Genomic DNA, 27,197 nt, shown 5'->3' on the forward strand with positions numbered 1-27,197 from the left:
TAGTATACTTGAGGTAAATTCAGCATTTGATTTTTTTTTTAAGTTAACAATTTAGTTATGGAATTATACACTGCTATTATTTGATTTTTTTGTTAGTTCTGCCACTTTAATTCCCTCCTAACTAAAAAGCCAACCAGGACACTACTGGCAGATACCAACATGACCAACACATCATTACATATGGGGGGGGGGGGGCGACCCTAGTCAATTAACCAACAAAAATTTAGGATATAGGAATTTGCATAAGCAATGTGGCAATACAACTGGTAAATGAATGGGAATATATAAAATGCATATCATTTACAGCATTTTGTTGTGAACAGTTTTAGGATTACTTAAGATTCCTAACAAATTACACAAAATGGAAACCAAACACCTGTTCACAAAATAATCACAAACTCAAACATACAATTAAAAAAGAATTTATTGTCAAAATGGAGGTTAAACATTAAAGCTATGTGTAGAAAGTAATCCTTTAGGGCCAAAAATTAATCAATTTTATCTATTCCCTTAATTTTAGTATGCACAGCCAATTCAGATTTATAGTTAACAAAATACCCCATAATAATAGTTACAAAAAGTTAAGATATCACCCTCCTTAAATTGTTACCAAATCCTGAATGCCGAATCCATCCAAGATTGCTCCAGCGTACCTCTGCCGGTCCTGGTTTCACTCCGTTTACGAAAAAAAGGCAAAAAAAAATAGCCAATCCCACGGGGCATCCATTGGACTCCAACTGACAAAAATAAAGGGATGATTTTTTTGGAATAGCCAATTGTGGGTATGAGGGGAAAAACAAAAAAGAGAACACAATAAAAAAAAACAAAAAAATCCACAAATACACGGTTTGATTGGGGCAGGAATCCACTCCTACAGCTCCTGGTATTATGATCCCGCTCCATGAATCCATGTTATGATCCTCCCTATCCTATCCTCACAATGAATTGAATCCAAAGATCCAGCTCCAAGGATTGGGATCCAATGAGCCCTCTCCAATCCAAACCTTTAATAACCAGCAAAACCAAAAAAGGAGGCAAACGTTAGATACAACAAACAACAAGGTTTATACGGGATGGGACAGTTATAGCTGTCATCTGGCCAATATTTACAGATGTTTTGACAGATGAACAGCATAAACTGCATCCACACCCCCACAGTCAATGTGAACGTTGTTACATATTTTAACAAGAAACTTTATTCCACAATACCATTAAAAATGACAACTTACTTTTGTAGTTAAGTATTCACTAACCCAACATCATAGCAGTCCACTAACGGACACAATGACAGAAGCCATACATTCAGCATACTTAACTACATTAAAGTATGTCCGCAGATACTGCTTAGTTTGTTTATTTAGGATATACATGAAAGAAGGAACAAGATGTTGGACTAGTGGATATCAATTCAAGCCCTGATAGCATTACTACACACGCACTTCAGTTAGCACAAAATTTACTGGTGCAGTAATTACTTTCATTGACACCTTCATTTCTAGTTACCATGTGAAATCTAGTAATTGAGTTGTACTGTACATGTAATTCACCACTTAACTGCATTACAAACTAGATTGATGAATTTTTGATCCAGGTAACCAAACTGTGCTGAAAGACAGCCATTTTACTTTTTATTCTTTTAAAAGTGTTTTTTTTTAAGTTTTAATCAACAGGACTTCTGTTCAAAATGGTGAAAACCAATGCCAGACTAGTCACACAGAACATGCAAGCTCAGCAGTATTGATGCCGCACAGAACTTCGTAACACGGCACAGTAACACCATAGTTTATGGATTATACAACCATTTGTACCAAAGAGAAGCACAACTTCAATACTGCCAAGTTTAATTGTGACAATAGCACTTGGAGTCATACCATTGCCTCCATAAATGATCAGATTCCTCCTCCTCCTCCAATTAGACACGATTTGACATTCCTAATATGACTGAAATGAGCTCCACAATCCTTTAATCCAAAGAATGCTTAATCCATCCTCAGTTGAGATATGTCTATAGGAAGATACATGAAAAGGTAAGATAAGGTACAACACAAGGTTTTCACAAAAATGTTTCACAACAATCCTATCTACATAGCCTCCTACAATTCTTACATTAGGATTTATTCAATTGAAATGAAGTCAACTATAAACATTAACAAATTACTGCAACAGTTTACTGTTACTCCAAGTCATGTTGACACCATTTTGAAAGCTTTCCAAACTCCAAACCTACTCTTGTCTATACAATTATCAGACCTCAGCAATGACATAGGAGGGAATGTTAACAATGAAGAGAAGCAACCTTCTTTATGGATATCAATTTAAAGTGTACTAAACTTGAATAAAACAAGTTAACGTGGATTTAAAAATAAAGAATCCGTTCTATTTAAGGAAGAGTGGTGGTGCACTACAAGAAATTCCAGCAATGGATTTACGATCTAGCTACGCGAGCGTGATCTGCTATGACGGGGCGAGTAGCGGGGAGATCCTCGGCTTCGTCTGGGAGAGTAACTACGGCTTCTGCTGCGACTTCGGCTACGGCTTCTGGTTCGACTGCGGCTACGTGAACGAGATCTTCCATAGCTCGGACTTCTTGGACCATCAACTTTCACACGGATATATGCTGTTTCTCCCTATTGAATACGTGAAGAGAAATGTTCACTACTTTCAAACGTTATTCCGGAAAGCCACTGAATAAGGCTAATACTACTTTAGCTTCTTTTCCGCTGAAAAAGATTACCTCCTTAGGTCACTTAATAGTGAATTTTCAACCGGAATCGTTCCTCTTTCAATATTTGGTACATTAAAAGATTTTTGGATTATAGTTACTAACTTTCTTCTTTAAGGCAGAAAATGTGGTTTAACTGTAAAACTCAGTACAAAGTTTAAAAATTAAAAAAGTGACCTTTACCCACCCTCGAGTTAGTGTCTTAAGGTATTAGCCATAAACAGAAACGAATTTGCTTGAGCCATTCCTTTCAGGCAGTTTCTAGACACTTTGTCTTACCTGAAGTTCCGAATGAATAGTTAAGTTATGGCTCTTAGTCATCATCTCTAAGGCTTTCAGAATTAGGTAACATACCTCGTGTGATCGGAATTTTGTGTTATCCAGTTTTCGCACTGCATAGCTCATATCTTCTTTGCGAACAAACTCCACGACACCAGTTCCATCACGGAAAACATCAGCGTAACATACATCACCTGCTTCCCGCATGTGATCTTTCAAATCCTGCCAACTGCCACTAGGAGGAAGCCCTGAAAAAGGGCATTTTATTATTAAGACCTTCAAATGTAATTCAAAAATAACTTTTTAAAAGAAAAAGTGAAAAACCACAGTTGCATTTTTGGCCTCACCTGAAACCACCACTCTGTATTCAGAGCGCCTGGAGGGCGGCCCGTACCTTCCCCTTGGTGTTTGCCCACCGCCTCCGCCTCCACCACCGCCGCCGCCTCCACCACCTCCCCCTCGTCCAGTCCCTCGCCCACTCCGTGGAAATTCAACACGCAGACGGTAGCCATCGTAATCGTAACCATCGCGCCCGTACACAGCGTCCTCGGCATCTCTGAAAGCACAGGCAAATGTTAAAATCCACATGGAATTTCACACAATGGGTAGCGCTAGAATCGAAACATTACAAAAAAAAGGGTGAAAAGAGAAGATAATGAATAACGAATATATCCAAAATGTTAACCTTGTTAACACAAGTTCCGCTATTAATACGACCTTTGTACACGGACTGAAACCGACTATATGTTGGGGCCATGTGTTGTACAGCGTGTCCTGGAAAGTCGAGGATCACAGCGTGTGCACGATCAAAAAGTACAACATACCAACAAATTGAACCAGCATGCCTCTGAATTCGCTTAATTTTGAGTTTTGTCCCCCAAAATCATGCGGTCCTCTCCTCTCTCCTGCTTACATGGCTCTGCAGCAAAAAACCCGCCAAACAAAGGGCTTGCGTGGCGTCCTTTCCATTTGCAGCAAAATGGCGATCAGATAGATGCCTTTAATATATGCACACCGTCAGTTTGTTAAATTTCAATAAAACAAGTTTGTGCACCGCGTAATTATAATATAAGTACAGTGCATCGAAGCCGCGGTCATCTCGTTTAAAAAAAACCTCTAGAAACCCAAGCCAAAAAAAACCCCCAAAAAAACACCCTAAAAATCACCAAAATAAAATCCTCCTGCAGAAAATCCGCTCCAAAAGAAACCTCGGCAAACCTAGCCCAAATGGAGAAAATCCACCCAAAACCCCACCGTACTGAAAATCTGCCCCAAACAGATTGGAAAAAAAACTCTGCCAAAAAAAAAACCTAGACCAAATACAGAAAAATCCTCCAAACACCAACGTGCAAAAAAATCTGCTCCAACATTTTAAAAACTCAAAATTTGCACCAATATTTTAAAATCCCACCGTGCAAAGAAACTAACCCAAATACAGAAAAATCCTCCAAACACCAACGTGCAAAAAATCTGCTCCAACATTTTAATAACTCAAAATCTGCCCCAACATTTTAAAATCCCACCGTGTAAAAAAAAACTAGCCCAAATGCAGAAAAATCCTCCAAACACCAACGTCTAGAATATCATCCCCAACATTTTAAAAACTCAAAATTTGCCCCAACAGATTACAAACTCCCAAATCCCACCGTGCAAAAATAAAATCTGCCCCAATATTTTAAAATCCCCTTCCGTGCAGATAATCTGCTAACAGATGAAAAGAGCAATCAAACCCCCCCCCCCCAATCCCCATCCCCTCCTCTCTCGCCTAAATCGATTGAAAAGCTTTTGCAAGCCGAGCAACAACAACAAAAATATCCCCCTCTAATGCAAAGAGTTAAACGGCGCCCAAAGTTGCAGCCGATGCGATGCGATCCACCCACACGCCACGCGGTGCGAGCAAGGACACGGAATCCAGGCCGCAAGTGGCAGAGCGCGTGAGCCGGGCCCGGGGGCCGCGCGCGCGCCTTGTGTAGGGGAGGTGAGCGGCAGCGGGCAGCGGGCGGCGGGCGGGAGAAAAAGGAAACCATGTCCCGGGTCCTCTCACCTCGGGTCTTCGAACTCGACGAAGGCGAAGGGCGGGCCGCCGCGGCGGTTCTTCAGGTCGATGTCCCTGATGCTGCCGTACTTGTAGAAGACGTCCTCGATGTCCTTGGTGCGGATGTCGGGCGGCAGGTTGCCCACGTAGATGCGGCAGTCGTTGTTGCCCGCCGGGCCCCGGATCACTCCGCTGTGGTTCTGCATCCCGTTCCCCTCCAGCCCGACGGTTGGTGTGGATCCAAATACAGATGTAAAATAAATATATATATAAATAAAAAAAGGAGGTGGGGGAGGGAAAGAGACGGTTTGCGCAACTTTACACGCAAACAACGTTTTATTTTATACGATTCTTTACCCCAAAAAAACGCGCTGAATAATTTCTTTTTGTGAAAGGTCTCAGTCTCGCTGACAACCGCCGTCCGCCCCTTTCCGAGAGCACAATAAAATGGCGGCCGTTCCCCTCCGCTCGATCCAAGGAGGGCAGCGGCAGAAAGCAGCGCCGGGCCCGGCGGAGGCCTACGTTTAACCATTAAAAAGAAAAGAGTTCCCTGTTTACGGCGAAGCGCAGCCCGCTTATACACTTGTAAAAAGCGGCCGAGACGGCCGCCTGTCGCTTTTTATGTCGTCTTATTAATTATAAAAAGGGTCTTTTTCTTTCTCCTCCACCCTCCCCATCTCATTTGGCCAGAAGTTGGGCGCAATGTTACTGTAACTTCCGGGGAGTAACGTGGCGCTGACGTCACGGGGGTTTCGCGCGCTTGGCGGCCTATTGCGCTTTGGCTTTGATAGTCATTTCTTCCCTTTCATCGTATTTACCAACTTTAGTCACTAGGAAGAGTGCATAGAGTGAAATTGATTTAATGCAGGGTGAATGATCTATGAAGAGCTGTGTTAAGTTCCCCAAAAAAAAGTGTAGAAACAGGCTAGAGATATTGCCAGTAACATTTTTAATTTTTAAACTAGGCTGAGGCACAACAGGGAGCAGAGCTGTCCAAAGTGAAAGCAATGCAGCAGGAGTGTGACATGTTCTGCAAACGAGTGAGACAGCTTAAAATGTTTTTTTTTAAAAGAACAAAAAAAAAGAAAGTGAATCTCAGTTCAAAACTGGTGGCATTTGATGCGGATGCTGGAAATCTGAACCAGAATCAGAAAATTCTAGAAATGCTCAGCATCTGTGGAGAGAGAAACCGAGTTAACTTTTCAGGCCTTTGACCTTTCGTCAGAACTGCAAAAAGTTAGATGTAACAGGTTTTAAAAATGCAGAGGCAAGGAAAGTGGGGAGAGGAAGAAAGAACTAAAGGAAAGGTGTGTGCAAGACAGGACACATTACATGACAAAAAGGATGATAGTACAAAGCAAAAGGAGATGGTAATAGGACAAGAAAATAAACAAAAGATGAGTGGAGAAGAGGTGTAAATGGGAATGGCAGAAACATGAACAGCTGTCATGTGGGAAAAAATAGGGGCATTTGATCATTTGATATGTTTAGTTTTTCATAATCATAGGCAGTCCCTCGAAATCGAGGAAGACTTGCTTCCACTCTAAAAGTGAGTAATCAGGTCCAATGCGGAAATTACAGTCTCTGTCACAAGTAACACAGACAATTGTTGTAGGAAAGGGTGGGTGGGGAGTCTGGTTTGCCGTACGCTCCTTCCGTTGCCTGTGCTTGTTTTCTGCATGCTTTCAGCTACGAGACTTGAGGTGCTCACCTCCCTCCCCGATGCTCTTCCTCCACTTAGGACGGTCTTTGGCCAGGGATTCCCAGCTGTCGGTGGGGATATTGCACTTTATCAAAGGGGTTTTGAGGGTGTCCTTGAAACGTTTCCTCTGCCCACCTTGGGATCGCTTGCTGTGTAGGAGTTCCAAGTAGAGCGCTTGCTTTTGGAGTCTTGTGTGGGGTATGCAGAGGATGTGGCCCGTACAACGGAGCTGGTCGAGCGTGGTTAGTACTTCGATGCTGTGGATGTTGGCCTGATCAAGAACACTGACATTGGGGTTGACAGTCATCGGTAGATTTACACTGCATGTTTGAATCCTTTAAATCTGGTTTCTGTCACAGTACTGAAACGGCTCTCTTCACAGTCACAAAGGTAAACTATCCCTTCTCGACCTGTCTGCAGCCTTTCACACGGTTGATCACTCCATTCTCCTTCAATGCCTATCCACCATAGGCGGGACTGCACTTGCCTGGTTCCATTCTTATCAATCTAATCATAGCCAGAAAATCACCTGCAATGGCTTCTCTTCCCACTCCTGCATTGTTACCTCTGGTGTCCCTCAAGGATCTATCTTTGGCCACCTCCTATTTTTCATCTATGCTGTCCTTTGGCAACATTATCCAAAAACATGAAGTCAGTTTCCACGTGTACGCTGATGACACCCAGCTCTACCTCACCACCACTTCTCTCAACCCCTCCAGAGTCTCTAAATTGTCAGACTGCTTGTCCAACATCCAGTACTGGATGAGCAGAAATTTTCGACAACTAAATATTGGGAACACCGAAGCCATTGTCTTTGGTCCTCGCCAGAAACTGCATTCCCTAGCCACCGACTCCTTCCCTCTCCCTAGCATCTGTCTGAGGCTGAACCAGACTGTTCGCAACCTAGATGTCATATTTGACCCAAAAATGAACTTCCGGCCACATTTCCGTGGCATAATTAAAACCGCTTATTTCCACCTCCGTAACATTGCCCATCTCTGGCCTTGCCTCAGCTTATTTGCTGCGTAAACTCTCATCTATACCTTTGTTACCTCTCGACTTGACTACTGCAAGCACTCCTGGCTTGTCCCCAACATTCTACCCAACGAAGTCATCCAAAACTCGGCAACTTGTGGCCTAACTTGCACCAAGTCCCGTTCACCTATTACCCCTCTGCTCGCTGACCTACATTAGGTCCCAGTTAAGAACATAAGAAATAGGAACAGGAGTAGGCCATACGGCTCCTCGAGCCTGCTCCACCATTCAATATCATGGCTGATCTGATCATGGACTCAGCTCCACTTCCCCGCCCGCTCCCCATAACTCCTTATCGTTTAAGAAAGTCTATTTCTGTCTTAAATTTATTCAATGTTACTGCTTCCAAAGCTCTCTGCGGCAGCGAATTCCACAGATTTACAACCCTCAGAAGAAATTTCTCCTCATCTCTGTTTTAAAATGGGCGGCCCCTTATTCTAAGATCATGCCCTCTAGTTCAAGTCTCCCCTATCAGTGGAAACATCCTCTCTGCATCCACCTTGTCAAGCCCCCTCATAATCTTGTACGTTTCGATAAGATCACCTCTCATTCTTCTGAATTCCAATAAGTAGAGACCCAACCCACTCAACCTTTCCTCATAAGTCAACTCCCTCATCCCTGGAATCAACCTAGTGAACCTTCACTGAACTACCTCCAAAGCAAGTAAGCAACACCTCAATTTCAAAATTCTCATCCTTGTTTTTAAATCCCTCCATGACCTCGCTCCTCCCTATATCTCTGTCATCTCCTTCAGCCTCAACCACCCCCCTCCCAGATATCTGCGCTCCTCTAATGCTGCCCTTTGAGCATCCCTGATTATAATCGCTCAACCATCGGTGGCCATGCCTTCAGCTACCTGGACCCTAAGCTCTGGAACTCCTTCCCTAAACCTCACTACCTCTCTTTCCTCCTTTAAGCCACTCCTTAAAATCTACTTATTTGACCAAGCATCTGCCGTAATTTCATCTTAAGTGGCTCGGTGTCAAATTTTTAAATTTGTCTTGTAACACTCGTGAAGCGCCGTGGGACATTTTACTACGTTAAAGGCGCTATATAAATACAAGTTGTTGTTGTAGGAGATTCCAACATAACATTTTCTGACAGCTCAGGGTAAATACACCATCCAGTGTTGTACAGTCAGATCCCTAATTTGATCCTCAGTCCATTCTGACCTAACTGACCCTTGCTGGGCAGGCAGTGGACAGTGCTAGATTGGCATCAGTGTCTTAGCAAAGGGGAAAAATCAGAGTCTATGGAGCGTCCTCCGTTTCAGATGCCCCCAAAAGTTTGTCAACATCCTCTGCCTGCTCCACGACGACATGCAGGCCGTGATCCGTACCAATGGATTCATTACAGACCCAATCCACGTCCGGACCGGGGTCAAACAGGGCTGCATCATCGGCCCAATCCTCTTCTCAATCTTCCTCGCTGCCATACTCCACCTCACAGTCAACAGGCTCCCCGCTGGAGTGGAACTAAACTACAGAACCAGTGGGAAGCTGTTCAACCTTTGCCGTCTCCAGGCCAGATCCAAGACCACCCCAAACTCTCGTCGAGCTACAGTACATGGACGACGCCTGCGTCTGCGCACATTCAGAGGCTGAACTCCAGGACATAGTCAACGTATTTACTGAGGCGTACGAAAGCATAGGCCTTACGCTAAACATCCGTAAGACAAAGGTCCTCCACCAGCCTGTCCTCGCCGCACAGCACTGCGCCCCAATCATCAAGATCCACAGCGCGACCCTGAACAACGTGGAGCATTTCCCATACCTCGGGAGCCTCTTATCAACAAAAGCAGACATTGATGAGATTCAACATCTCCTCCAGTACGCCAGCGCAGCCTTTGGTCGCCTGAGGAAAAGAGTGTTCGAAGACCAGGCCCTCAAATCTACCACCAAGCTCATGGTCTACGGGGCTGTAGTAATACCTGCCCTCCTGTATGGCTCAGAGACATGGACCATGTACAGTAGACACCTCAAGTCGCTGGAGAAATACCACCAACAATGCCTCCACAAGATCCTACCAATCCCCTGGGAGGACAGACGCACCAACATTAGAGTCCTCGACCAGGCCAACATCCCCAGCATTGAAGCACTGACCACACTTAATCAACTCCGCTGGGCAGGCCACATGTGTCTGTCATGCCAGACACGAGACTCCCAAAGCAAGCGCTCTACTCGGAACTCCTTCATGGCAAACGAGCCAAAGGTGGACAGAGGAAACATTATCAGGGAGGCTTTGAGAGTGTTCTTCTAAAGCGCAACATCCCCACCGACACCTGGGAGTCCCTGCCCAAAGACTACCCTAAGTGGAGGAAGTGCATCCGGGAGGGCACTAAGCGCCTCGAGTCTCATCACCGAGTGCATGCAGAAAATAAGCACAGGCAGCGGAACGAACATGCGGCAAACCTGTCTCACCCTCAATGACTGTCTGTCCCACCTGTGGCTCTTGTATTGGACTGTTCAGCCACCTAAGGACTCATTCTAAGAGTGGAAGCAAGTCTTCCTCGATTCCGAGGGACTGCCTATGATGATGATGATGAAGGGGAAAAATCAGCTTGAGTTGCCCCTCCTGATTACTATCCTCTGCTGGAAAGCACATCTTAGTGGACATCATCTTAGGACAGGATTGGATCTGCTGTGATGTTCTTCAAGGTAAAATAGCCTGCAGATTGTCACTGATCACTATCATGTGAACAATGTTTTTTGGGGCAAGGTATTGAATGGCTGTAGCCATCTATGAAACTGTACCTCAACATGTCTTTTTTAGTTGAAAAATAAGGGTCACACTGGGCTTCCCTAGTGTCATCAACAGAGAAACAAATGCACAAGTGCCCCCTCATGAGGAGGCACAACTAATATAATTCCAACATAAAGTCTAATTTGAACAAAACCAAAAGGAAACATAACCCAAATCACATTTTTATCTGGGACTATCAGGCAATATATTCCTTGCGGTGCACACTGGTTGTGGAAGTCCTCATGCTCTTTCACCCGGGCATGGACAGGTTGCAGAAGGGAGGCATGCAGCCAAAACGACCCTCCCTGCAGGTTGCGCTTGTAGCCCAACAGGAGGAAAGTAGAAACTTGGGAAACTTAGCTGGACATCAAGTGCGATGAGGATTGAGCTTGCATAAGCTGTTCTCCATGGTCAATAATCTGCTGAAAATCATCATGCAGGGTCACATATAAAAGAATGGACATGATCAAAGTCCCACAGTTCCACCAGTAATAAGTCAGTACCTTCAGGTGAGAGGATAAGCTCCTTGGAGTTGCTTAGCACCAAATGCTGTGTCCTGCTTTTATGATAGAGACAGTAATGGTGTCTTCAGCTGTTGGGGAGTGAAGTTTACAAATGATACAGGTGATATGATATACACATTAAAACATGGTATTCATATGGACTATTGGTCATTGATGATCCTTGGCAAATGCTGCTCCATGTGACAATGGGAGTCCATTCATAGCCTGACCATCTGCAAGATGTTGACAGAGATAGAAGTCAATGCCGTTCACTCTCCTCTTCTTACTTCTACACGCCAAGTGAAAGATCTGTGTTAAAATAGACAGATTTGATAAAACTATTAGTCATATCATTTTAACCATCTAGTCCTATGGGAACATGCCTGGTCTCCACTCATTAACTGCTCACTGTGGAATGATTAGAATCAGGAGCTGTATTCAGTAAAAACCACAGCCGCAGACACATCCTATCACCCTATGGTGCAGTGTGTTTGGGCTTTTTTCGGCGTAGCCCTTAGCAAAAATGTCATTAGTAACACTGCATAACAGTGATGTTATAGTGGCATGTAACTGGTACAATAATACCAGACAATTTGTAACAGCAAGTTGCAGAGAGGAAAAGCCATATATAACCACCGCATACTCTACAAGTGTTGGGATTATCTCAATACTTTATGCTTGGGAGTTCACAGCTGTCGTGTATTGCTGTCTGAGCTGCTACTGTTGTGTGTCCCCAACACCATCTGTCAGCCACTCATTTTTTATTGAGTGATGAGGAGCGATCAGACAAGAAGGGAGACAAAACACACAGCCCCTAATCTTACTGAAGTGTCTACAGTATATGTTCTTTTTTTGAAGGGGACGGGGTTGGCTACTGGGCCGTTAATTTTTTGACATTTAAGAGTCTTGCACACTAGATGACATTTTTACATGAAGTAGAATCTGACCAATCAGAAAAGTAAATGCTTTCAGTCACTAGCCTTCTTGCTGCTCTTTTCCGTCCTGTACTATCACATTATCACTGCTGTCAGCTCTCCGTCCCAATCTCTCTCTCTCTCAAGTTCCACACTGACCTTTGCCAGTCTACACCTCAACACATGAAAAGCCACACTCCAACTGAGAAAGGATCTTCATCAAAACCTTCCAAGTCTTGTTTCACGCAATATAAAAATACACGATTGCTCCGCTTCCTCACCAATAAATATAGGCTGACCGAATTTGCTGAACCTACTTCGTGATAATACATTTTTAAATATTGAGAGCATTTTTTTGAAGAATCAGGAATTGGTACAATAAAAGCAGCATGTGTTGATTCGAACATTACCCCGTTGTATTTGTTGCACTTGTCAGATGTGAATCCCGTGCTATTTTGTTAGCGTTTGTCTTGTTTTCTCACTCCCTTTCACTGTGTAATGCCAGGAGCCAGTCAGGCTTAACAAGCACGTGAGTGGGTGGGTAGGAGATCTTCGCTTTGTCTGGAGCTGCTGCTAGTCTGCCCCGACCCTTTTCATGATCCTCCACTAATCTGCTTATGTTCCACCTGGTGTGAAGGGATGAGTCATCATCATCATAGGCAGCCCCTCAAAACGAGGATGACTTGCATCCATGCCAAAAAAGGATGAGTTCACAGGTGTTTCAATGAAGGACCTAATATTCCAGTTCCCGAACTACATCCTGAAGGGTGGAAGATGCCTGTGTGTGGATTTTTTTGTTAAATGTGTGGTGGCCGTTGCACACCAGCTACCACACGGGATTGACAGAGCTAGGTCTTGGTCCAGTGGCAAGGGTTATCCAAGACGACTGGAGACATGCTCTGCTACACGGACCGAGTGCGCACACATATCGCAGTGTGGGCTGGCCTATGCTGCCCCTGGCCCCGACCTCTCGCCTCTCCTGGGCCCCGATCACGTCTCTCTACAGTCTCTTGCCGCTCCTTCGCCCTGACCTCGCTGCTCCTGCTGTATCTGCTCACGCTCCCATCACCAACCTGGACCTTGATGACGTCACTCTTCACTGCTGTCGATGAGTAGAGAGCATGCAAATAGTAATAGGAATCAAAAGTGAATTACTGAAGAAATATGCCAGATTTTTGTGAGTAAAAAGAAGCCTATCCCATTGGTAGCTACCATGGTGGAGGTGTAGCTTCAGAGACGGTGATTAAGGGGTGTGATGTGGAGCCAGTACTTTGCAAATGATATTGCTGATGTGGCAGCATTCTGTGGACTCAGTGCTTGGTGTGTGCATAGTACAGGCATTCTCTTGCTTCCAGTAGCACCTTTTAGCCTTCCCTATTTTATTCCTGGAGATTTCTTTTCTCCTTTGCTTCCTTTTGCTATGTACAAAGGACACTATTTATTTGATTGACTACCTCCTGCTCCAAAGATTGCCACTTTTCTCAGGGAAACATCCAAATAAGCCTCCAGGCTCTGCTTAATGAATAGTACCATTCTGGGAGTTCCTTCAGCTATGTTGTGCAGTAATACTTAGCCTCCAATAAAAAAAAACTGCTTCCTTTTAAGTGCAGTAGCCCTTTAAGAGCTGCTGTAGTGCAGATTCCCCAATCTCCTCCCCCCTTGCCAAGTGCATGTGATCAACACACAGGATGAATATGCAATTATTTAAATGAGCTAACCTGCAGAATCCAGCAGGGTTGGGATGCCATTCCAGTTGCTGAAAGTGCAGGCCATTGTTAATTTTGATCGGTAAATTAATCCTACTGTTCCATGGGGAGAGATTACAAAATGTTGCGTAGAGGGATCTGGGGGTCCTTGTACATGAAACACAAAAAGTTAGCATGTAGGTACAGCAAGTAATTAGGAAGGCAAATGGAATGTTGGCCTTTATTGCAAGGGGGATGGAGTGTAAAAGTAGGGAAGTCTTGCTACAACTGTACAGAGCGTTGGTGAGACCACACCTGGAGTACTGCTTACAGTTTTGGCCTCCTTATTTAAGGAGGGATATACTAGCTTTGGACGCAGTTCAGAGAAGGTTCATGAAGTTGATATCCTGTGAAGAAAGGTTGAGCCTATACTCATTGGAGTTTAGAAGAATGAGAGGTGATCTTATTTGAAACATATAAGATTCTAAGGGGGCTCGACAGGGTAGATGCAGAGAGGATGTTTCCCCTTGTGGGGGGAATCTAGAACTAGGAGGCATAGTTTCAGAATAAGCGGTTGCCCATTTAAAATGGAGATGAGGAGGAATTTCTTCTCTCAAAGGGTCGTAATCTTTGGAATTCTCTACCCCAGAGAGCTGTGGAGGCTGAGTCGTTGAATATATTCAAGGCGAAGATAGACAGGTTTTTGAATGATCGGGGAGTCAAGGGTTATGGGGAGAGGGCAGGGAAGTGGAGTTGAGGCCAAGATCAGATCAGGCATGATCTTATTGAATGGCGGAGCAGACTTAAATGGGCCAAATGGCCTACTCCTGCTCCTATTTCTTATGCTCTTATGGGTTACAGCAGCACTCCAGTTCTTGTCTAAGTGGAAATTCTTCAGGTGTGTGCCAAAAGTATTGGCCGACTTTTCAATCATGGGGAACACTGCAGCCCAGTCCAATCCTCTCTTTATCCAATGTCAAATAAATACACTTTTCAGTTGGGGTGATGATAGTAACCAGGAGCAGGAACTGTGCTTGACATTTTTTTCCTATTCTTTGCTCACGGACCTTGATGCCAATTATAGCACCTCTAACATCGCCACAGCTGAGATTAGCTAACTGGGACTGAAGCTGATGCTCATATGGCTCAGTTCCACCCTATTAGGGACCGTAATAAACATACATTGTGGATTCTTCATAAACTATCTATATATCATAATTTTAAAAATTGTATCTACATGCACTTCCTCTCTGCACAACTTGACTTCCTGTTGGAATGCTTTTGTCACACTTTGTTAACTTTTTGCCATTACAGATTCCTATGTCCACATTTATAATGTATTTTGCCCATGTAAACTCTCCACTCTAACCATTGGTTTCTCACAAATTACTATAGTTATACTCTCTGTGTAATCACTGTATAGTTGGAGAAGATGGAGACTGGTTACCTGATGTACTATCAATAAGGTTTACAGTGTGTACATACTATGCTGGCACCACTAAAGGGTGCAACTGGTGGAAACCGGGGTTTTCTGCCCCTGTGGCAGAGGCTGTCCACCAGAGGGCACTGTGGTGGGAGACCGGAGGGTCACCTGCATAGGTGTGCAGGGCCCAGCATAAAAGGCTGCTCACCATGCTTGTGCCTCACTCTGGAGTTACAAACAAAGGATCAAGGTCACTACAGTTTGAGTATAACACATTGACTCCACGAGTCATTCATAAGTACATTACAGACATAACATTACTCAAAATGCTTCCTGATTTTTTTTTATTGAGCACAGAGCAGTTTACTTGACTGGCACCGCTGCCAACTGGACACAATATCCACCTCTTCCATCACTGGCGCATTGTCGCAATATGTAGAATGCACAGAATGCCCTGCAGAAAACCATCAAGGGTACATCAAGAGCTTCTCCCTCCCCTGAAATCTCTCCTACCGAGAAGGATGAAATCAATGGCATCATGGGAACATCACCACTCCAGGTTAACTTCCTGTCATCACAATGTTTGAGTAACACCTTTAAGTCAACATTTGTGTTAATATTTCATCTGGAGCCTACTGTGGGCCATACCCCAGGTGATTTACTCGTATATTCTAATTGTTTGAGGTCTTAATAATCATCAAATGGTGTAGCATTTGCCCACTTAGCATAATTTTGGAAGTTCATAAATAAATGGTCAATTAAACAAATGCTGATTGCAACGTTCAGGGTATAATAATCCAAAAGTGACCCTGTGTTGGAACAATGTCTTCAGCCTTTTTATTTAGCAATCAGAACCATATCTAGATTGCTTCAGTAAGAATTACAGCCAAAGTTCACCACTACTGCACTCAATTGCACTCACTGCATAATCAGATACAAATATTATAAAACAATACTGACTTAAATTCAAAAGTTAAGTGTTTTGAGTTGTCCTGAGAAAGCGCAAGTCATTATCTAACTGCAAGCTCTTTTTTTTTAACAAAAGTATAAAAATAATGTGCTTTACAATGTAGATTTTTGTTAGGCAAGGGTATGAAGAGTTACGGAACCAAGGCGGATAGATGGAGTTAAGCTACAAATCAGCCATAATCTAACTGAATGACGAACCAGGCTCGAGGGGCTGAATAGCCTACTTGTGTTCCTGTTCCTATGAAAAAAAGGAAGACATATATATATAGCCTTTCACGATCACCGGACATCTCAAAGTGCTCACCGGACATCTCAAAGCGCTTTACAGCCAATGAAGTACTTTTGGAGTGTAGTCACTGTTGTAATGTGGGAATCACAGCAACCAATTTGCGCACAGCAAGGTCCCACAAACAGCAATGTGATAATGACCAGATAATCTGGGTTTTTTTAAAATGTTGATTGAGGGATAAATATTGGCCAGGGCATCAGGGATAACCCCCCCTCTGCTCCTCTTCAAAATAGTGGACATAGGATCTTTTACATCCACCTGAGAGCGCAGACGGGGCCTCGGTTTAATGTCTCATCCGAAAGACATGCTATGGGGCGGGGGGAAGGGATTGCTTCCATTTCGTGGGAGAAGAATCCATAGAGCAACATCTCATTGTTGCAGCAATGATTCCATGAGCCAGCTCTGTAATGACATTTTTATAACATAATACTACATTTCTTTGTGAATTACATCATTGCATTCTGTGTTCATAAATAGAGGAATAAAAGAACGTAAGAATATAAGAACATAAGAAATAGGAGCAGGATTAGGCCATTCGGTCCATCAAGCCTGCTCTGCCATTCAATAAGAATTGTTGCAATGTAGGAGAGGCAAGGCAGGAGCTCGGATCCTTTAGCGGGTAAGAGGCGCATGGAGTGAAAGGTAGGTCGGGAAGGAGAAGTGGAAAATGAGGGAGCTGGCAGATCAGGTGTGGAATTAAGTCAGGATCTTTAACTTATGTCTTGTCTTTTTCTACATTCCCTGGTTGTAAGTGGGGAATTATTCTGGTGGCTGAAAGGGAGTTTTCTTTATCTGCTAGTATTTGGTTGTTTTATCACATTAGAAACAGTGAGACAGTCAGTAAACTGGGACCTGAGCCTCCACTGAACCAATAAGAATATAAGAAAGCAGGAGTAGGCCATTTGACCCCTTGAGCCTGCTCCGCCATTTAATAAAATCATTGCTGATCTGATCATGGACTCAGCTCCACTTCCCTGCCCGCTCCCCATAACTCTTTATTCCCTTATCATTCAAAAATCTGTTTATCTCCACCTTAAATATATTCAACGACCCAGCCTCCTCAGCTCTCTGAGGCAGACAATTCCATAGATTTACAACCCTCAGAAGAAATTCCTCCTCACCTCAATTTTAAATGGGCAGCCCCTTATTATGAGATTATGTCCCCTAGTTTTAGTTTCCCCCATGAGTGGAAATATCTTCTCTGCACCCACCTTGTCGAGCCCCCTCATTATGTTTCAATAACATCATCTCTCTTTCGATAAGATCATCTCTCTTTTAAACTGATGACAAGCCTATTAAGGACAATAATCATATTATAGAATCTGAATAATGTACGCTAATTGTTTATGATCCAAATAATCATCATACTTTAAAAATTTTGGATACGGCTTTCATTTTTTAAATGTTAATAATCATAAATTACAGCACTTTGCCAAAAATTACTTTGAAATGTTTATATTTAAGAAAAAAGAATTCTATTTAAGAACACTATAATTAACTTATTCACTCATTTGTTGGGTGGCATTCTTCTATTGGTAAAAATTGCAGGAGTATAATCCTTTTATATATTTAACTTTTTATAGGGCAAATATACTGGCTTGTTACTTTTAAACTCAGACAGCGAATGACCAAGTAACACTCTGTCAATAACAATCTGCCCAAATATCCAGAGCACCTGCCCATTGCATGATATCATGGCACTGCTATCTCACAGAGAAGCCTGACTATCCTGTCAGCACTGTCATGCGCCACACTTCTACAAATAAATGTCTGCAGTACAGTGTTATATAAAGCAACAAACAGCAAGGAGAGAGTTAAGAGCGAGCCTCCTTGCAGCCAAAGACCCTGGCCTTCTAACTAATAACCCTGTACAAGTGTGAAGAACTATATTACTGTGTGTAATAAAGAGAGAAAATGCAGGAAATACTCAGCAGGTCAGGCAGCATCTTTGGAGAGAGAAACAGAGTTAACGTTTCAGGTCGATGACCCTTCGTCAGAACTATATATTACTGTGTGGACTCTTAATGTATGTATTTGCAAGCAACTTGTGTCACTGGGACCAGCTAGATAAAGCATAATGATCTTTTCCAGTCTTGTATGTTCCTATGCAGCCTACAAAGCAACACATACATTGTTATTTTGTATTCTACCATGACCTGAGAAAATGTGCATATTCTTACACAATTCAAAGATAACTAAATAAAGCTATTTTTAAAAAGTTACAATATCTCAGCATATAGTAAAACCACTTAAGGCCTTGATGTCGCAGCTTATGATGTCATCCAACAATGCCACAATTCTGTCACAGTCATTCTGCGCTGTTTAATTTTACAACAACATTCAGAGGCACTTACTTGCACATTGCGATACTTCCTCCTGGATGTGGTAGCCACACTGTGTTATGTGAAAAAAAAAGTTGGGAGAAGCTTGTCGGAACAGTGCCCCGTAAAATTGCCCGAAGGGTTGCCTTCGAGATTTGTAAGGGAACTTATGAGGATGCCCACGTAACACAAAGTTCAGCTGATTGCTGGGAAGTGAATAGTTACTACAGACTTTTAAACAATTAAGTCATAAAGTCATTATGCTTGGAAACAGGTCACCACCCTTTATATTTGAGTGGGTCCCTTTGTTGAAAGGGGGGGGGGGGGGTTGTAAAAATGGAGTCGACCTGTCTGGTTTCATCTTCAGTTCTGACTTGTTGGCAATGATAGACACAAAAAGGGCGAGCCCTGCTGACACATGGGTCGCTCAGAAGCAGTTTTTTTCTTTGCCTTTAATAGAAGCAAATAGTATTTCTTTGTCTCTCCCTGTTAAATCAGAAGAATACTTTTATTTCCTCTTTTCTCCTTCTGTAAGAACTTTTACCTAACAGGTGTAAGGGGTATCTGTACCAGGACTGCATGTTAAAGATAGAGGACTGGACTTTTGGTGCATTGCTACTTCTGTTTTCGCCCCAGAGGGGCGGTAATGGTGGCGGAAAGCATTTCCGGGCGGGCGGCCAGCAAACTTCCAGCGCCCCGCTAGGACATTCAGTGCCGGGTTTGCAGGGGCGCAGAGCAGTACCGCCCAGGAGAGGCGAGCCGGTGTGCAACGCCCCTGGTTGCGACACATGGCTCGAAATTTGAAACTCGCCCGATCTATCTCACCTCAATGCCTGTGAAAGCTGACAGTCCGAGCTGTAGCGGCCACAGTGAGGGAAGGAATGTCGACCTGAGGGAAGTGTGATTGATTTTTATTTTTGCGATTCATGTGGATGTGGCGTCAGGAAAGTATTGGGAATGTTTTTGGTGGGGGTTTTTTTCCCCCAGATTGTTTTTTTTCCACGGAAGCCTCTCCCAGAGCGCTCCGAGGCCGGCTGTTTACCTCTGGATTTGCGCTTGCTCAGCCGGCCTTGCGCCCTAAAAAAGGTGTGGAACGCCTCCCTTAGCGCTCCGCTCCACAGTCGGGGCCCAGCTGGTGAATTTTGCGGCTGGAAACGCAAACCATTTCCAGGCACAAAATTTACCACTCCGCCCGGGTTAACGCCGCAAGGGAGGCGCGACCGAATTTCCACCCCAGAGTGGCAGAGGTTAGAATCTAAATTGTGGTTACACCAACTCGTAACAGACAGAGCTAAGAGTGTTATTTAATTGTGAGTGATCTGAGATCAAGAAAGGCAAATGGCAAGCCAGCTCAGATATTGACACTTGTGCGTAAGGTGGGTTCAGTCAGAACCAAAGATCCAAGTGAAGGGGTTTGGTGACTCAGAACTTCAGAAGCTAACACCTGTATCCAGGGAAGGATGGAAATTGACTCAATCACACCGCTCATGAGGATGAGGTTGTGTAAGCTCTGAATGTTATTAATCACAAATGTACACTTGAGATATTTGATTGTCTTTTGAAAGTTGTTAACTTGTCAGCTTTCTAAGGAATTACTCTTAAAGTAATCTCCTAAATCGACTCTGGTTCTCATGCTGCAATGTAAGCAAAGGTGGTGACTCAGATAGGTGTATTGCTGTGTAGACTAGCCAACCCTGGTATTTCATACAAGCGTGTGTTCTTTTTGTGTGAATCTGATCACCGATGTCTGAACTTCCTTTCAGTGTTAGAGCTGACATATGTGCTTAGTATGTTAATGCAGTCATTTTGTGTTTTAGTAGGATTGTGGCATTTTCTGGCTTTGTCCGGGTTCTAAAAATTCCTCTGGGGTATAATCTAGTTTAATGGATGTGAATGCATGGTCCTGGCATTAAGGGTTAAGGGAATTAAGGGTTACGGGGAGAGGGCGGGTAAGTGGAGCTGAGTCCACGGCCAGATCAGCCATGATCTTATTGAATGGCGGAGCAGGTTCGAGGGGCTAGATGGCCTAATTCTTATGTTCTTATGTTCTTATTAACGTTTATTTGACTTGTTAAGCACTAAGCAAAAGCAAATGTATAAATTTGCACACGCTTGCCTTCCGGCCCACACTGCACTAATAGCACTGAGTATAAAGGTGATGTCAAGGCACCAGCACAAAGCAGTCCAGAAGAACTTATAAGGGGCAACTGGACCTAACACCCACGTGCAGCCCAAGTATAAACGGCCAGCCATTTTGTATATTAGTCACTTTGGGCCTTAATAAAGCAGAGCCAAGGTCATACCTCTTGGAGTTAAACAGTACTCAATCTAACAGTTATTGCATACACAACAGAACTGCAGCACACTGGGAGTGTGACCATGGGAAGGACCACCATGACTGCAGGTGAGTTCACCAAGGTGCAGTGTCTGAGGAGGCTGATGTTCACTAAAAGAAGCCATTGATAACTGTGCCACCATGGAGAAGGAGACCTGCAACCATAAAGTAGTAGTAAAAGTGATGGTGGCACTCAAGAGTTTTTGCCACAGTCTTCCTTCCGGGCAATGACAGGAGATTTGTCAGGGTTTAGCCAGATTGGTGTTCACTTGTCTTTTGTCCTGGTCATGGATGCACAGGGTTAGACATCAGAAAATCATCAATGCTTAGAACAAGTTGTTGGCTCAAGCAGTGAGTGCAGGTTTGCTACAAGGATTCAAAAGGGAACGGGATAAAACGGATACCATTTGTAGGTCAATTGAAAATTTCAAAACTGAGATTGACAGATTTTTGTTGAGTAATGGTATTTAGGGATATGAAGTAAAGGGGTAAATGGAGTCGAGATACAGATCAAACTCAATAGAGGAAAAGGCATGAGGAGCTGAATGACCTACTCCTGTTCCTGTGATCTTCTATTGAAAACACAGCAGTGGATTAAAAGACACCCGTGGAAATGACAAGTGTGTAATGAGCAATTAATAAGCAAACGTGAGGTGAATTTTATTGTTAATTCAGTGAAATTTAATTTAAGATAGAATTTGGCACGCTAAAACTATACAGAGCTTTGGTCAGACTATATGATCAGGACTGTTGCCAGTTTTAGGTCCCAAAACATTATGGAAGTTGTTTCGAGAAGAGCCACAAGAGAGATGCCTTGTATCAAGGGATTGACTGTAGATCAGAGAAACTGGGGCTTTTTAGCCTTGAAAGAAGTGATTGAGGAGGACATTTAAACTATTTAATTTATCAAACCTTAGACAGGTAAATCCAGATCATTACTTCATAATAAACCACAGCAATAGGGAAAGGGAGAATAGATTCTAAATGGTGAAAAAAGACTTGCATTTATAAAACACGGACGTTCTAAAGCATTTTACAGCCAATGAAATACTTGTGGCAATGTTGGAAACACGGCCGCCAATTTGCGCACAGCTAGCTCCGACAAACAGCAATGTGATAATTGCCAGATAATCAGTTTTAATTATGTTGGTTGAGGGATAACTATTGACCCGGAGGCTGGGGATAACTCCCATGCTCTTCTTCAAAATAGAGCCACGGGATCTTTTATGTCCACCTGAGAGAGCAGATGGGGACTCGGTTTTATCCGCAAGACAGCACCTCTGACAGTGCAGCACTCCCTCCGTATTGCACTGGAGTGTCAGCCTAGATTTTTGTGGTCAAATCTCTGGAGTGGGAGTTGAACCCACAACTTTCTGACTCAGGAGAGGGTGCAACCTACTGAGCTACAGATGAAATTATAAAAGAAAATATATCAGGGCAAATGCTTTCTCACAACGAATAATTAACACTTATAACAGACTCGCAGGAAGAGTGGTGGAGGGAAAATGTTCGAGCCACTCAAGTTTATGATGGGCAAGTGTTTTTTTGAATGGATGAGGAAGATGAACCAAAAGCTTCCCTTCATCTGTATTTGTCTTGAAGTTAAAAAAGGAGGTATTGTCCCGCTACCCTGATGACTCAATGGGCACTGTATGAATTGTTATTAAGCCATGAAGACCAAGAAGCTACAATGTTTGATCCCTGGTCTGTGCTGTTAGCTCAGCTGGGGCAGCAGTGGATGTACTACAATTGGCATTGTTACCCCTAGACTTTGAGGGAGGAATTCAACCAGCGTGCCCCCTCCTGTTTGCTAGCCAGCGATGCCTCACTGTACAGTGTCCATTTGTAGACTTGATCAGGCTTATTGTGATGACCTTCAGATTAAATAGCCTGTAACATGATTACCTAAGGCTGCACATGACAAATGGCCAGTTGGACAAGGGTACTGGAGTGTTGCCATTGCCTGAAAGATGCATGGCAACGGCAGTTAACAGAGAAAGGAGAGAAAAGGCATTGTCTTGATTGAAAGGCGGAAACAACACTTGCGTGTAATTTTTGTTGCAGGCAGAGCACGTGATGATATTTTGACAACATGACAATGTGTTTCAACACTATTTGCCGTAGTCTTCATACAAAGACAAAACTTCTTTAATATAGTAATTACTCAATTGGTGCATCCATTTTTGACACTTAATTCCTGTAAACTCATTCCAGACATGCAGGCCAGAAATTTAGATTGTGGTAATCCCACGTTCCTTTAGAAACATAGAAAAATAGGTGCAGGAATAGGCCATTCGGCCCTTCGAGCCTGCACCGCCATTCAATAAGATAATGGCTGATCATTCCTTCAGTACCCCTTTCCTGCTTTCTCTCCATACCCCTTGATCCCCTTAGCTGTAAGAGCCATATCTAACTCCCTCTTGAATATATCCAGTGAATTGGCATCAACAACTCTCTACGACAGGGAATTCCACAGGTTAACAACTCTGAGTGAAGAAGTTTCTCCTCATCTCCATCCTAAATGGCCTACCCCTTATCCTAAGACTATGTCCCCTGGTTCTGGACTTCCCCAACATCGGGAACATTCTTCCCGCATCTAACCTGTCCAGTCCCCTCAGAATCTTATATGTTCCTATGAGATCCCCTCTCATCCTTCTAAACTCCAGTGAATAAAGACCCACCACTTTGTGGTGGGATTTAACTGGGCCACTGTGAGCAGTCTCTTCGGCCACCGAAGTGGGTGCAGTTTGATGGCAAGCAGGCCAATATCTCTTATTGCATATACTGCATTATGCAAGTAGGACATGATTACTGGGCATATCTAGAACACGTAGGGGAGCTCTCCCGGTTTCCTAGCCAACATTTATCACTCAAGCAACACCTAAAACAGATTATCTGGTCACTTATTTCATTGCTGTTTGTGGGAAGTTCCTGTGTGCAAATTAGCAGCTGCTTTCCTACTTTACAACAGTGACTACACTTCAAAAAGTACTTTATTGGTTGAAAAGTGCTTTGGCACATCCACAGGTCGTGAAAGGTGCTACATAAAGGAAGGTCTCATTTTTTCCCTTTAGGATTATACCTGCTTTGGCATAATTCACCAGCACTGTATTTGTGCAGACAGGAGGGAGTGCATTATATAGGGTGAGTCATGTATCTTACATGGCCACTGTTGCTACCATATCAAGGTGTGCCACCAGAGGGCACAGCAGTGGGAGACTTGTAGGTTACTTGTACAGGTGTGCCTGGCCGAGTATAAAAGGCAGGCCACCAGGTGTGATCCTCACTCTAGTTAACTAATAAAGGATATAGTAATTACAGTTCAAGTACAACACACTGCCTCGTGGAGTCATTATTAGAGCATCTAAGGATGTAACAGGGTGGATTTCTTAATCTGAGCTTTTAAATCTGTTACAAGTGGAGATTTGTATGTGCTGTTTCACAGAAGGCTTCCCAGTTATTGATCATTTTTTTCAAAATCTCTTTCCCAGGCTCTGTTTGCTACATTTGTATTTCCTGGACATGTTTGTTAAGATTGTGGGTCTGCATGAGACTAGGTTTCCAAAGCCTTCTTTAAAAATGTAACATTAAGGCTCCACCAATGGCTCAGCAAGTTTATCAAGCGACAGCTGACCCTGACAGATGAAAAAGATCCCAGTTAATTCAGCTGATCCCAGCTCGGGGGGTGGGCGAGACAATTGGCCTCAACTCCTTTGGGCTAGAGAAAGAGAAAGAAAGACAGACAGACTTGGATTTATATAGCGCCTTTCACGACCACCGGATGTTTCAAAGTGCCCTACAGCCAATGAAGTATTTTTTTTGAAGTGTAGTCACTGTTGTAATGTGGGAAACGCGGCAGCCAATTTGCACACAGCAAGCTCCCACAAACAGCAATGTGATAGAAACATAGAAAATAGGTGCAGGAGTAGGCCATTCGGCCCTTCGAGCCTGTACCACCATTCAATATGATCATGGCTGATCATGCAACTTCAGTACCCCATTCCTGCTTTCTCTCCATACCCCTTGATCCCTTTAGCCATAAGGGTCACATTTAACTCCCTTTTGAATATATGTAACGAACTGGCCTCAACAACTTCGTGGTAGAGAATGCCACAGGTTCACCACTCTCTGGGTGAAGAAGTTTCTCCTCATCTCGGTCCTAACCCGGCTTACCCGTTATCCTTAGACTGTGACCCCTGGTTCTGTACTTCCCCAACATCGGGAACAGTCTTCCTGCATCTAACCTGTCCAATCCCGTCAGAATTTTATATGTTTCTATGAGATCCCCTCTCATTCTTCTAAATTCCAGTGAATATAAGCCTAGTCGATCCAGTCTTTCTTCATATGTCAGTCCTGCAATCCCGGGAATCAGTCTGGTGAACCTTCGCTGCTCTCCCTCAATAGCAAGAGTGTCCTTCCTCAGATTAGGAGACCAAAACTGTACACAATATTCAAGGTGTGGCCTCACCAAGGCCCCGTACAACTGCAGTAAGAGCTCCCTGCTCCTATACTCAAATCCTCTTGCTATGAAGGCCAACATGCCATTTGCCTTCTTCACCACCAGCTGCATGCCAACTTTCAATTACTCCCAGGTCTCATTGCACCTCCCCTTTTCCTAATCTGTCACCATTCAGATAATATTCTGCCTTCCTGTTTTTGCCACCAGAGGATAACCTCACATTTATTTACATTATACTGCATTTGCCATGCATTTGCCCACTCACCTAATCTGTCCAAGTCACCCTGCAGCCTCTTAGCATCCTCCTCACAGCTCACTGTCACTCAGCTTGGTGCCAACCAGTTCTCTATCCACGTCGGTACATTACCCCCAATACCATGTGCTTTAATTTTGCTCACTAATCTCTTGTGTGGGACCTTGTCAAAAGCCTTTTGAAAGTCCAAATACACCACATCCACTGGTTCTCCCTTGTCCACTCTACTAGTTACATCCTCAAAAAATTCTAGAAGATTTGTCAAGCAGGATTTCCCTTTCATAAATCCACACTGACTTGGACCAATTCTGTCACTGCTTTCCAAATGCACTGCTATTATATCTTTAATAATTGATTCCAACATTTTCCCCACCACCGATATCAGGCTGACTGGTCTATAATTCCCTGTTTTCTCTCTCCCTCCTTGTATAAAAAGTGGTGTTACATTAGCTACCCTCCAGTCCATAGGAACTGATCCAGAGTCTATAGAATGTTGGAAAATGATCACCAATGCATCCACTATTTCTAGGGCCACTTCCTTAAGTACTCTGGGATGCAGATTATCAGGCCCTGGGGATTTATCGGCCTTCAATTTCCCTAACACAATTTCCTGACTAATAAGAATTTCCTTCAGTTCCTCCTTCTCGCTAGACCCTCAGCCCCCTAATATTTCCAGGTGGTTATTTGTGTCTTCCTTAGGTGAAGACAGAACCAAAGTATTTGTTCAATTGGTCTGTCATTTCTTTGTTCCCCATTATAAATTCGCCTGATTCTGACCCACATTTGTCTTCACTAATCGTTTTCTCTTCACGTATCTGTAGAAGCTTTTGTAGTCAGTTTTTATGTTCCCTGCAAGCTTACTCTCATATTCTATTTGTAGGTCTTGTTTAAATAAAAATACCATTGCAGGATTGATTATTAATGCTGCTTGCATTCAAACTATTACAAAACAGGGAAAAAGTACTTCACAAAGTACTTACCCTACGCACTAATGTGTTTAACTGCATGGGTGGCGCTCCCCTCTGTTTATAAACACATTGGCCTGGAATTTCCTCCGTTGGTGTACCCTGGATGTTCGAGCGGAAACGTCCCCTTTCCCACATCCATTCTGCCGATGACAATTTACGCTCAACTTTCCTAGAGAATCTCACTAGAATACGCTTGAAGGTAAAATGGGTGTTAATCGCTGGTTGTCCAGCGGGGTTCGAATGTAATTGGAAGAGGCAATGGGACCTCAAGGTGAGAGGGTGCAGGGATGTAAAAGTGAGAACAAAATCCTTCCTTCAGACTGAGGGCTGGGGCGTGCAAGATAAATAGCTCTAGGTCTTAACGATTTGTCATTAATTTATTTAAATTGCACTGTAGAGCATCTTAGTTGTCTCTAATCTTTCCCTTCTCAGCAGGGGGTGCCCCTGGTACAAAGCAAGCTGCACGAGGCAGCTCCAGATCTCCATCCTGGGATACAGGCAGCAGCAGCAGCCCTGGTGCAGGAGCACATGGCCATCAGCATGGACTGGCCACTGGCCCACGG

The 27,197-nt window shown here is 43.6% G+C and overlaps 1 protein-coding gene across 2 annotated transcripts; it reads right to left on the reverse strand.

The window, feature by feature from the left end:
• Positions 1 to 406: 406 nt before the first annotated feature.
• LOC139226358 (serine/arginine-rich splicing factor 1) lies at positions 407 to 5,522 on the reverse strand. 2 transcript variants are annotated; one of them, XR_011587244.1, is made up of 5 exons: positions 5,046 to 5,522; positions 3,349 to 3,557; positions 3,077 to 3,249; positions 1,872 to 2,627; positions 407 to 1,004 (listed from the first exon to the last, which is right to left on the reverse strand). XR_011587244.1 is itself a non-coding variant. In XM_070857058.1 (4 exons), exons 1-4 carry the CDS (start codon positions 5,240 to 5,242, stop codon positions 2,433 to 2,435), a joined length of 774 nt encoding a protein of 257 aa, XP_070713159.1. In that variant the 5' UTR covers positions 5,243 to 5,522; the 3' UTR covers positions 407 to 2,432. The 2 variants fall into 2 exon arrangements, 1 of the variants encoding a protein (XP_070713159.1); XM_070857058.1 differs by having other exon boundaries at positions 407 to 2,627.
• Between the last annotated feature and the right edge of the window lie 21,675 nt (positions 5,523 to 27,197).

Source organism: Pristiophorus japonicus, chromosome 16 (genome assembly GCF_044704955.1).
Source record: "Pristiophorus japonicus isolate sPriJap1 chromosome 16, sPriJap1.hap1, whole genome shotgun sequence".
Classification (NCBI taxonomy): domain Eukaryota; kingdom Metazoa; phylum Chordata; class Chondrichthyes; family Pristiophoridae; genus Pristiophorus; species Pristiophorus japonicus.

What these genes read in the sequence shown, in the direction of transcription:
- LOC139226358 (XM_070857058.1), bottom strand. Translation starts at nt 5,242, where the DNA reads ATGCAGAACCACAGCGGAGTGATCCGGGGCCCGGCGGGCAACAACGAC. An exon ending in GTCGAGTTCGAAGACCCGAG is followed by an intron (nt 3,558 to 5,045) that starts GTGAGAGGACCC and finishes CTGTGCTTTCAG; the next exon opens with AGATGCCGAGGACGCTGTGT. An exon ending in ATACAGAGTGGTGGTTTCAG is followed by an intron (nt 3,250 to 3,348) that starts GTGAGGCCAAAA and finishes GCCCTTTTTCAG; the next exon opens with GGCTTCCTCCTAGTGGCAGT.